The 12,523-nt window shown below is 49.4% G+C and overlaps 2 protein-coding genes across 2 annotated transcripts; one reads left to right on the forward strand and one right to left on the reverse strand.

The window, feature by feature from the left end:
- The first annotated feature begins 284 nt into the window (after nucleotides 1-284).
- Nucleotides 285-1,055, forward strand: LOC106892897 (profilin-3-like). The gene has a single exon (XM_014950467.1). The coding sequence runs from the start codon at nucleotides 648-650 to the stop codon at nucleotides 1,053-1,055; it is 408 nt and encodes a 135-aa protein (XP_014805953.1). The 5' UTR covers nucleotides 285-647.
- A 7,305-nt stretch (nucleotides 1,056-8,360) lies between these two features.
- Nucleotides 8,361-12,396, reverse strand: LOC106892956 (chromosome unknown open reading frame, human C1orf115). Its single transcript, XM_014950534.1, has 2 exons — nucleotides 12,000-12,396; nucleotides 8,361-9,843 (listed from the first exon to the last, which is right to left on the reverse strand). Exons 1-2 carry the CDS (start codon nucleotides 12,315-12,317, stop codon nucleotides 9,724-9,726), a joined length of 438 nt encoding a protein of 145 aa, XP_014806020.1. The 5' UTR covers nucleotides 12,318-12,396; the 3' UTR covers nucleotides 8,361-9,723.
- Nucleotides 12,397-12,523: the final 127 nt, after the last annotated feature.

Here is a 12,523-nt window from a genome sequence, read left to right on the forward strand (position 1 = left end):
GGGGGCCAGAGCCGGGGGGGACGGAAGAGCTGCCGTGACGGCGGGGACAGCGAACGTTTGAGTGCGGGCTCTCAGTGTCCAAGCACAAACTACAGGCGACAAGCGCTTGTTTGTTTGTTTTTTTTACTATCTGGGCTTTAATGAAAAGCAACGTGGCAGGAAAAAATATGAACATAAGTACGTGAAATTCAGCCGTTTGGGTGAAAAAGGGGGAAACCTGTGTCTGGAGGTGAAGAGCTGGTGTGGGGGGGGCAGCAAATGGCCGTGCCTACGGCTGGGGTGAGGGGTCCCATGCCCTTGGGGCGTCTTCCCGTACCAAAACCCATGAGAGCTGCTCCAGAGCCCCCCTGGGGTGGTGGGGATGTGGCTTTGTGGGACACCTGGCTGCTAGGCAACTATGACAGCATAGAGCTGGCCAAAGCGGTGGATGCTGCCATCCTCACAGGTCTCTCCTCACGGGTCTCCCCTCACGGTCTTCCCCTCAGCGCAAGAGCAAGTTGCTTTCCCCCAACTCCCCCCTTCAGGCCTGAAGGTCAAGCTCACAAACTGAAATATTTAGGGTCATTGTGCCAAGATTCAAGTCCCAGCAGGCAGGAGACAGGGAAGCTCGGTGTTGGGCATTTCTGAGAGGTTCAGGCAGCCCGGCCATGGTGGATTACTGGACATACTACCTCAGCGGCATCCTGGCAGACAGGAACGTTGAAGATGTGGCTATCGTGGGCCTCTCTGACAATGAGCACCTGTGGGCGGCCAAGCCAGGAGGTGTCCTTGCAACCATCTCGCTTCAAGAAGTGGGCTTGATCACAGGCTGGGATAGGAAAACGTTCCTGCTAACGGGAATCACTGTTGCTGGCAAAAACTGCAGTGTGATTCGTGACAACCTGCTGGTGGATGGAGACAACGTGATGGATGTCAGAAGCAAAGGCAGTGACAGCAGATCCATCTGTATTGGCAAGACCCCCGAAGCCCTGATCTTCCTGATGGGCAAGAAGGGAGTCCATGGAGGAGCCCTCAACCAAAAGGTCCACTGTATGATTGTGGGCATGAATGCATGAAGGAAGTAGCACCAAAGAGACAGACATCTTCCGCCGGAGCACAGGGGCACAGTCATTGCTGTAGAAGAGAAAGGAAATAAACCTAATTTTGTTGTACATTGCTGACTGCTTCTTTCAGGTGGGGAGTTGCTGGACAGGCAGCAGTGCTGGGCCGTTAATAGGAGCTGTGGTGCAGAAGAGGGTAATATCTACATTCCTCATCAAGATGCTCAGTGTCACTTGAGTGGTCTCCCAGCCATCTTGGGAGGTTGCTCCCTGTTGTTTTCATTTTACTGACTGATTTTGGGACTGAAGGACTCTGGTAACATTAGCTTTGTGAAAGGGCAGGAAGGAGGGCAATCCCTTTGCCCCCTTGTTCATCATTTTGCTGTTTAAATCATGCCTTAATGGCATCCATGGGTTTCGAGACCTAAGCAGGACTTACTGTTTAATTTGCCCCTGGAACAAGCACAGTTCATTCTGGAGATTAATTACTGATCAGCAGAGCCTTGTGCTGCTGTTGGACTCTGGGAGGCACGTGCAGAGACAGTCTGCCACCTGTTTGCCTCCCATATCATCGGAAACCCCTTCTTACACTACTTTACTGAGCAAATTGGGTTTTTTACAAGATGTTACCTGTCTTGCGCCTGTGGCGTGGCAATCACGAGACATGAGAGGAGAGCCAGCCCTGCTGAGCAGACTGAGAGACCTTGTGCGCTCTTTGATAATCATTAGTCTTCTCATTTAACATGGAGTCAACATTTTGTAATTTAATTGCATTCACACAGAGATCTTTAATCTACAACTGCACCCACAGGAGCAGAAAAATGCTATAAGGGGAACAAGGCATCTAATGTATTAGCAAGCGTTCAACAGAACTGCAATGACTCTCTAATTAGTAAGTGCTGTCTGATAAGCAGTGCTGACGAGGGTGAATCAAAACAAATTAACATAAGTACTAATGGGGTGAAAACACAAAACCACAAACTGGTCTTAGAATGTCACAATAAAAGCAATGCATCAAATGCAAGAAATGAAAAAAAAAAAATTTATGCTGGCCACAAATTTTTTAAAAAGCATGGGCATTCCTGCCCAACACTGATGCTTATTTTCACAAGCTTAAGGCAAAAATGAGTAACTATCCCCAGTGATTTCTCGAGCACTGGTAGCTGTGCAAATCACAAAATGCAGGAAGGTTTTGCCCTCTGAACTTCGGTCTACCAAGCATCAAAATGACAGGATTTGGAATAAGAGGAAAAAATGTTGGTGTACTGCTTGCTCCCTTATTCTAGGTGCCAGAGAAAATAGGTCTGGAGTGTATTTGTACTTAACCAGCATGAGAATTTGGAGACGTATGGACCTATATAGTGTGATGGTGTAACTCCTTAGTTCTACATTATAGGCAGCACAATGGTGTGCAAAACCAGAGTCTTTCATTTAGAAGGATTTGTTAACTAAATTCAGAAATATCTCACCTTTGCTAACGTTTGCATATTAATTTAGAGAAAATGTTATTTCTAAATCCAACAAGGACCGTAAACTTTTATTCCCAAAATCTGCCAGCCTAAGATTTTGTTCTGGCCAGCCCCGAAAAGCAGCTGTTACGTTCAGCCCTGAACACGCTGTGGTGTGAAGGAGCTTAGAGAGGAGTAACAGAAGGCGGCAGCATCTGCATAGTCTCTCCTCTCCCGCTGTGATACAAGGTATGTAAAATTAGAAATAGCTGCAGAAAGCATGGCTGTGGCTTAATGTTTCCAGGCTGCAGCCTTTTTGAGAAAAGCCCCCTTCGCCTGTACACCAGACACCTCTCAAAAAGCCTCCAGCAAACAGCAGGTTTGTTTAATCCTCCAACCCAGCCACAGCCTTGCTGGCCCGCGGGCCACCAACCCCTTCTGCTGTAAAGCCATGGGAACAGAGCCGTTCGGACAAAACTAGGGACTGCTTTTCCTACAACCTCTTGTGCAGCAGGAGTGCATTTGCTGTAGCCAGAGCAGGCACGGCAAACCTGCACTTAAAAGTAAATGACCGTGTTTTCAATTGCTTCTCACTTCATCAAACTTTGGGACAGTTGTGCTGGAATTCTCCGCCCTCAGGCTGCTTAAAACGTGTCTGCTCAGGGGGAGGATTTGCAGCGTCAATCCCATGGCAAACAGAGGCCAGGTTCGCTCAGCCATGGAAGTGGGTGATGTTGGTGCACCTCGGAAAAGCAAGGTGTCAGCTCAGAAGCGACCCTGTGACAAATTTCCTGGTGGAACAGATTTTATGGAAAAAGCAATGGCGTATCTGCCTTCAGATGCAGTGGGCAATTGGAGATAATTCTTCTAGAGACAATCCTAGACTCTTGTAGCAACAGATCAAGCAGAGGACAAAGAAAAGTGAATGATGAGGAAAGATTTAAAGAATTGTACTTGTTTCCACTGAAAAAAAAGACAAGTGTGTGGGGATCTTGTAGGTCTTCAGTTACATGCAGAGTGCTGTAATTTGGAATCAAACAATGAAAGCAATGCATCAAATCCAATAAATGTTAAAAAATGTTAATATTTATACTGGCCACAAGTTTTTAAAAAAGCATGGGCATAAAATACTGCACCAAGGGGGTGATTTGGAAGGGCATTACAAAAAAAAAAACAAAAATCCTTGGCAGAAAGACAGCAAAAAGCTGCCTGGATTAGGTGACAGGGTGTCAGGACAGAGCTCAATGCAGACTGGGCTTGTCCTAGTGAAGGAACAGGAGTTAAATGCCCACACCAGGGACGTGCCAGCTATTTTTCCAGTGACTCTCCGGTAGTTCAGCAAAAGGCAGGGCTGAGGGGATGACACGGCCAAGTGTGCAGTCATCCTATGCTGATTGCAGCCAGATATGATAAAAATTGTATTACACTCACACACACAAATTAGATCCTTCTTCCAAACTCGGAACAAACAATAAATTCAAAAAATTCCTTTATAGAGAGGCGGGGAGGATAAAAGCATTGCTGTTTCCTCTTATAATCTTCAAGGAAATCAGAGTTCAGTGAGTCATGCACTAGAAATGAGCTCAGAGAAATTCATGTAGGGAAAAATCTCAGGCGGATAATTTGCGATGGTAGAATTAAAAATAAAGTCATTAATGATAGATGCCTTTTAATGGACTCAGAGCAATGAGATATAGGGATCTTTTTTTTGTGTGAGGCTTTTCCTACACAGAGAATCATAAATGCGGGGGAGGATGGGATTCACCAGGGACAGGAAAGTCCCCACCCTCCCTCAGGCGCAGCTGGAAAAGCCGTCTGATGTCAGTTCAGTGTCCCAGGAAAGGACAGAGCAGGGGTTGCTGCACGGGCTGTAGAGACAGGGGAACAGAAAAAGCTCCAGGAGGCAGATTCTGACAGCGTGTGGAGCTGGGGTGCAAGGCAGCTCCTGGCAGGTCATTCCAGTCCACCGTCCTCCTCTCCCGCAGTGTTTGTAATCACACATCCAGCCCTGAGCAGCAGTCACCTCTCCAGCGGAGGGTGATAGTCAGAAACAAGAAGTGGCTGCGGCTCATCCTCTTTCCTCCAGTGAAGCATCCTTAATAAATGTTTTTAAGGCAAAGAAAGAACCTCGGGGCAAATTGTGATGAATTTTTAGATGTTGAAAGAAAAAAAACACATCATGAGAACAATGTTCCTATGGCTTTACATTTTAAATCCTTGCAAACAGGAGGCTCAGGGTTCAGCAGGGCAGAGAACACCGATACGCAGAGACACGTTACGCTGCTGGAACCCAGCATCCTGAAGATAGGTCTGGACAAACCAGGAGGCCAGTCTAGGGGAGGGCAGGAAATCCCAGCTGGAGATGAGACAGCACAACGAGGCAGGCTGACAAGGCTGGAAATCTGTTTTTTTCCCAGGAGATGGCACTAAAGGACAATTGCCTTTAAGCCAGCACCGTGGAACTCAGCGAGAACTTGCCGGGGGCAGCTTGCACTTCCATCTTTACCAGTCGCTCCTCCTTATTACAGGCAAAGCTTTATTCTTAGCATCTGTGCTTTTGGCAGGGGTGAGGATACCTGTCCTCTACACCTTCATACAGTAGGTAAATACAAGCTTTCTGCTTATCATGGCAGGGTCCCACTCACAGACTCCGAGTCACCTGGGCTGGAAGGGCCCCAGGAGGTCTCTCCTCCAGCCTCCTGCTCACAGAGCAGGGTCAGCTCTGAACTTACACCAGATTGCTCTGCACGTTGTACAGTCACACCTTGAAAGCTTCCAGGGACTCCCCAGCCTCCGGAAGCAACCTCTTCTCATGCTTATCATATTACTGATTTTTTTTTCGCCTTATACCCAGCTGGAAACTCCCTAGTTTCAATTCATGATCATTGCCCCTTGCTGTCTGGCTGTGGACCTCAGTGAAGAGCCTGACTCCATCTAGTTGGTAACCCCTTCTTAGGTATTGAAAGGCTGCGAGGTTCCTCCTGTGTCTTCCTCCCTCCTCCAGCTGAATGAGCCCTGAGCCCTGAGCTTTTCCTCGTAGATGACACAGGCTTCAGGACGGAGCACTACTCTCTCTGAGCTCAGGCCAGACTTCACCTTGAAACAAGCCTGGCAGCCCAATAGCTCCTTCCTGCAAGGAGAAAGAAAGGGAGAATTTGCTTCCATTGCTTTCTTTTAATTTAATTATCTCCATTAATCTACAAGCTCTTTAGGTTCTCTGCTGCCCCTTGAAGAAAACAAGGTTTCCAGAGCAGACCGTGTACAGGAAACTGCAGCAACTCGGTACAGATTTTAGGACTAATTTTGTCTCAGAAGAGGCCAGTGCCAAGCTAACAAGGGGCTCAGGATACAGAAAAAAAAAAAAAAGAGACAACCGGTTTTATAGCACCCCAACACAAAACATGTCCCCTCGCCAGTCTTACAGCCAGGCAGCAGGCAGAAAGGTCACCCATCCCTGCAGTGAACCTTGGCCTGGGACCGGCAGAGCCCTGGTAGCACCCAGGGGAGGTGGTTGGTTGTGGCACAGCTCTCCTTCCTTACAGCGCTTCCAGACGCTGCCTTGCTGCTAACGTGGCAGGACAAAGGACAATAGTCCCGAGTCCTCCGCCATTTCCTTAGAGCCTACAGCGAGCTAGAGTAGCAATTACATCTTCTGGGAAAAAACAGCAGAAATAAGCTTTATTTTGCTCCGTGACTCATTGGTCAGGCACTGGGAACAGCCAGGGATTGAATGTAAAAGCGACTCGCTGGGCTGTCAGGTTAGCAGAGTGCATTCCTGAGAGAAACTTGAATTGACTTCTTCTTGACATTCTTGTGTGTATTGAGCTTCCTGAACTTATTTATCCTGCCGCTTGTTATAAAACATGGTGAAAGGCAAGTAGAAATGTGAAGGGAACCAGACAGCATGGCAGCAGACCACTGAGAACAAAACCCTGTGAGGTGGTGTGGTGGGCAGAGGTGCCTAGGCAGTGCCTGAAGGGAAGAACACATTTCATCCAGCAGCAACATCCTCCACATCCTGCCTTTGTCAACAAGAGGGTCAAACACTCGGTTTATTTCTAAAAGCAGCCTGGAAACAAGCTGCCGACAAGCCTGCCTGCATCCGTGGGCCAAAAGCTCTCCCCGCCAAGGTGACAAACTGGAATATAAGAAGTTCCACATAAACATGAGGAGGAACTTCTTTACTTTGAGGGTGGGAGAGCACTGGAATAGGCTGCCCAGGGAGGTGGTGGAGTCTCCTCTGGAGACATTCAATACCCGCCTGGACACATTCCTGTGCAACCTGCTCTAGGTGGACCTGCTTTGGCAGGGGGGTTGGACTAGATGATCTCCAGAGGTCCCTTCCAACCCCATGTGATTCTGTGTCTGACTCCTCCAAAAGCCTGGCCAAGAGCTTGTAAAGCCCACACAGAAGCCAAGAGTCCATCCCTTCTGGCTTGTCATGCCGTTGGGGTCACAGTTGTCCCCAAAGCCCAGCCTCCTCACCGTCACCAACGGCTTGCTCTCCCCCTAGCCACTTGCAGAATTTCCAGCACAGCGGCCTTGCTTTGGACAGAGGTGGTCACCTCTGGTTGGCTGGGCAGGGTGAGCTGTCACTCGATGCCAAGCAAGCCTGGGGAGTATCTCCTCTTGTCTCTCACATCACTGAGACAACATCTAGCAACAAGACTGCCAGATCTGCCCTCTCTCACTGTTTGCATCACAAACCCGGCACAGCAGGGACACTGTCATCATTGACAGGAGCTTCTGCCATCCGATGTCCACCCTGCTGGGAAATGAACCTCACCCACAGGTCCGGATTCCCTCCACGCTGATGAAGAGCGATGCAAACCCTCAGGCCAGGGCTCAGCCTCAGGAACTGGCTCCACCAGCCAAGGAGGGAATTACTGCTCACGGAGCACTGATAAGCAGCACTAATTGGTAGTCTCAGTGGGAACCGTCAGCTCATTCTGAGGAAGGAGGACAGGCTGGCATGAATCACCGGCTGGTTTATAGCAACAGCACAGGCCACTTGCTTACTTTTTCTTCTTTATTTCTTTGTTTTCGGTCTAGTTTAGAAACACCGCTCGGCAGGAGCGGACTTGCCAACATGCATCAAGCTTTTCTTTTCTCAGGCTCACACAGAAACAGTATTTAGGCACCGTTTGGGTTCTGTGTGGGCAGCAGCCAGGCTGCTCCCGCAACGGTGCCCCAGGTGAGCAGAAGTCAGTGGTGACCCTTGTGCTGAGCGGTTCACAACCTGAAGTTCATGTTTACCTTCACGGCAGGTCCGTGCACCAGATGGGCTGAACCCCGGGTGTTCCAACGAGGGAGCAGCCCGGCTACTCAGAGGACACGTGGACAAGCAGATGGACTCTCATTTCACATACAAAAATGGAGACCCAACCGCCCCCTGCATTGCTTTAGTATTTAAAAAAAACCAACCAAACTCTAACGATTCACACTAAAACACAGAGTGGTGTAACAAAATGTGAAGCTAATCCCAAGATACTCAAGCTGGCATGGTGTGCAGGTGTTAGGACAGCCCTTAGTGCAGAAGACACAAGAGTTAGGAACACCCTCTGGTGCGCTGGTGGGGCAGGTCTGTCCCTGTAGGAAAGCTCAAGGGAAACAACTAAAGGCACAAAATCCACAGGTGGAATCCTTCTGTGGCTGTTCCTACCCCAGCTCCTGCAGCCCCCCGAGATCCTTCTCTGCAGCCTCACCTCCACCCCTGACCTTTCCTTAGTGTTTCCAGGGAGTCTGGGCTACAACCACCTCTTTCCAGGAGTCTTGAGGCCCCAGGCAGAGCAGCACAGGGGAGTTCACTGCAGCTTCCCTGGCTGCCTGGGCACCGCTGAGAGACACCACCTCTGCAGGTAACCACCAGACATGGATCACATCACTTTTATTTACAGTCCAGTTAGAAAAGAGCATTAAAAAAAAAAAACCCACCTTTGTTTCATTTGCTACATTTAAAAGAAATACAGCGTGGTTTGCTAACACATGCAAACCTCTTCGCTCAATAAAGACAAAAAAAGCAAATGATCAGCCTTTTTTTACAGATAAGTCAAGTCCTTGATTACAAAACCACTATCAAAACTAGAAAGGGCTATAATACAGAGAAAGTGCCAGCAGGGACAACTTTTACTGCTATCATGAAAGACCGATAGAAGAAAAAATAAAAATCAAACCCCTCAGAATTTTGAAGGACCTTAACCCTCCTTGTTCCTGTGTCACCAGTGCAAGACTTCTGTCCCTGGAGGTGTGACACAGAAGCTGCTCCATCCGCCCCATCACGCTGAGCGTCTCATGCTGGCATTCTGTAGCTACAACTTCCACCTACAGAATGAAGGTGGAGCTGGCGGTTATGTGGCCCCATTCTTCCACAAAACGGTTGTACATTCTTATACCAAACACTGTAGGTAGTTTTTTTCAGATGCAGCTAGTAATCCGTTTTCTTTTCTGGTGACCACCACAGAAGCGGGTGGTCTTACAGCCCCAGCTTCCAACATCAGCTTTCTCAGATATAGATTCTGTTCTCAGTAAGAGAAGTACAGGCAGCTTTCACAGCAGCAGAGGAAAAGTTTAAAGTACTAATCACAGTGAACCTTTAATGCCCCAAAATCAGAAGACAAACCACACCTCGTATTCTTCCTGGATTTCTGCATCAGTCTTAAGATTTAAAGGCCCATGATTTCCAGTCTTTGAGATGAACAACACTGATGCAACAAAGCTCATCACTTCTCAGACCACTGTCCATTTTCGAGTATACTCATAATCTTAACCTTCTCAGGGAAAAAAACCAAAGTCATCATCAAAAAACCATCAGAAAACCAAAGACTACCTTTTCCTGATCCTTCATTATCTGTATCCTCCACTGCTTTGACGACTCCTCTCACCAGCCAGGCTGGGATCTCCCCAGCTGCCCCCATCCTCTACTTCCCTACTCTCTCCCTCACCTACTTGCTTTTCCGTCCTTCCTTGGCTCCCTTCCATGCACAGCCCAAAGCTTCAGAAAACCGACTCGTGTCTGAGAACAAACTTCACCTCAATCAGCCGAAGATTATTTCCTCACCCTCACGTCTCTTCAACCCAATGGGATTTTACAAAGCGCGGGGAGTTTTTGCAGAGAAGAGCGCTCACTCCAGGGCAGGGACAGGTGGTCCAAGTGGTTCCTCGGATGCAGGTCTCGGATCCAGTCCTCAGAAAGCAGCGAGGGTCCTGTGTCCTGCCCAGCGAGTCCCGGAGCTGCGCTAGCGGACGAAGGATGCCACCTGGGCTGCCACCCCGAAGGGAGCGGAGTACGCCGTGGCCAGTCCTTGCAGGCCCACCACCAAGTAGCGGCAGCCCTTCTGCAGGGCTTTCCCGACATTCTGCAGGGAGAGAGGGAGGAAAGGGATACAGAAGGTGATAGACAATACCTTCACAGAAAACTGTTCCCATAGACAACGTCAGCGACCCCGAAAATGAACTACTCCCACCGCTCATCGGGGCCCGAACATGGAACAACATTTTAACATCTATTTTTATATAGAAATACACACCCACAGCGTAGAGTTAAATGGAACGGATGCAGCCTCCACAGGAAGCCAGGCTTTTACATGGGCTTCCAGTCAAGAGTAAAATTAGTTTAAATTCACACCTCCTTTGTAGAGGTATTTCCCGCACACACGCATTCTAAGTATGTTCATAACTCTTAAAAGCAACTGGAGCTGAACACGAAGGCAATAAATCACTGAGATTACTTCTATGGAAACTTCATTGCTTTTTGTCAAAACAATATTTTTTTTTTTTGGTCAAAATAAGACTGTTTTGACCCACTTTCACATCTGTACACATTTAAGAGCTCATCTCTGTACTGCATTAGAGGTAAATTGTCAAAATTTGAACTAAAAACCTTAATCTAAGTTTAATTTCCCTCTTGCTTGTTTTTGCTGATAAGGCTGGTCACGACAGGGGAGTCAATACAACGTGGTCAGTTTGGGAGGGATATCAGAATCAGCTGTGAGTAACACCCTAGGGTTGCTTGGGGCTTAGATCAGAATTATCCCTTGTGATATGGAAATCACTGACTATATTTTCATATAGGATATATTTTTAAATATAACAAAATTGGTGAAATCCAGTCAATATTGATTATATTCCCCAGGATTTCTGAAAGCTGGATTACAGTGGTACCGGCACACAAAACCCCTCATCTGTCACGATGCCACCGCCGAGCTGAGTTTTGCTGGATTTACTGCTACGGAAACTCACTCGGAGGGAGTCAGGATGGAGAGATAAAAAGTCAGGTGAAGCCCGGGGACAGCGGAGGAGGAGAGGAACATCGAGATGCAGGGACAGCACAGCAGCCATGGGAGGGACTGCTGCCCCACAGCCCCCCTCACAGAATCCTGTGGATCCAGCCAGGGCTGCTCCGTGCCACACATGTTCCTGCCGGCTGGAAACCCCAGCCCGGGGAACTCCAAGTATCAAACCCACCAGGAAAAAATGAAATATTCTATTCATCTCTTTTATGAAACAGTGGTATTTGTGAGGCCGCTCATGACTACTTTATCATCTGTAAACTCTTTCAATTTCAGAAGTAACTTTGCCAAGCTAACTGGCATTTGCTGCATGTCAGGCATAGCAAGCATATCTTTACCAAAATCATCATTTTTTAAAGAATGCAGTAGAAAGCCAGGTCTCCTATGGACATCTGTAATCTCTCCACCAGGAAAAGGTTCCAGGCACCAACAGGTTTTTCCTGCCAACAGAGAACCTTTTTTTTTTTCCTGTTGTTGTTTTGGTTTTTTCTACAGGACATATCTGCCCTGTATTTAAGTGACATGAACATGAGAAAAATAAGCGAATTCTTCCAAATAGCACTTTTGTAAGCGAAGGCACCACCCACCCTCTCGGGGGAGGGGGGAAGAAATAAACCAGCAGACTGCAGGACTTGTGACTTTCCACACAGGAAAGCAAAAGAACAATTTTGAGCCAAAATAGCAGTTACACAATGAAGAATGTATTGCCTCTTTTTTTTTTTTTTTTTAACTTTAACTCATACCAGTGATTTTGAGGCGACACCTAGAAGGTAAATTACAAATGAGCGCCCTGCGGAGGTGTTATTGCCCTTTCTTTCGGTCACCTATATAGAACAATTAAGGAAAAAAAAAAAAAAAGAAAAGCAGGCTAATTAACTGGAAGTTTTAAGGACCGGTGTCAAAACAATGACGCCGAGGGAAACGCCGAACAAAGGAAGGCAAAGTGCCCGTCACATGGATCAGCTTACTGCCGTTTTCGCTCCCAAACGGCCGATTTTCTGCCCTTTGATCCAGGCGAGGGTGGGTGCCGCTCCTGCCCCAGCCGGGGGCAAGCGCAAGCCAGCGGCTACCGGCCCCCCCGGCACCGGCGCCTGGGACGCCCGGAGGGACCGACCGGGGGGACTTGCGAGAGAGCCCCCCCGGAAAAGCCGGCGCCACCCGCCCCGGGCCCAGGGGGTCCCCGCACCGGCTGCCCCGGGGTCGGCGGCTCTCCCCCTCCTCACCTTGCCGTACTTCTTCAGCCTCTTCCCGTAGGGCCGTTTACCGGCGGCCCGCGGCGGCCGCAGAGGCTCGTAGGAGTCCGGCAGGAGGGCGAAGCGCACCTTCCTGCAGCCGGAGCCTTCCTCCTCCTCCTCTTTCTCCTTCTCCTTGTCCTCCTTCTTCTTCAGCGCCGCTGGCCGCGGGGCTCCCGCGCTGCCCGCCGCCGCCGCCGCCGCCTCCTCCTCCTCCTCGTCGGGCAGGATGGAGACCTGGTCGTCGCCGGGCGGGCGGCGGGAGAACCTGCCCGTCGCCTTGGCGCCCCACCGCGCCCCCACCGTCATGGTGCCGCCGGGCCCCGACCCGTCTGTACGGACGGACGGACGGACCTCCCTCCGTCCGCAGCCTCCTCCTCCTCCTCCTCCGCCGCCGCACAGGTGTGGCCGGAGCGGCCGCTGCCCCCTCCCCGGGGCGGGACGGCTGCGGGAAGCGGATCCCTGCCCCGGGACAGCGGCACCCACCCTCCCTACTCCCCCCCCCCCCGGGTCCC

Source organism: Calidris pugnax, unplaced genomic scaffold, assembly GCF_001431845.1.
Source record: "Calidris pugnax isolate Ruff unplaced genomic scaffold, ASM143184v1 scaffold24, whole genome shotgun sequence".
Classification (NCBI taxonomy): domain Eukaryota; kingdom Metazoa; phylum Chordata; class Aves; order Charadriiformes; family Scolopacidae; genus Calidris; species Calidris pugnax.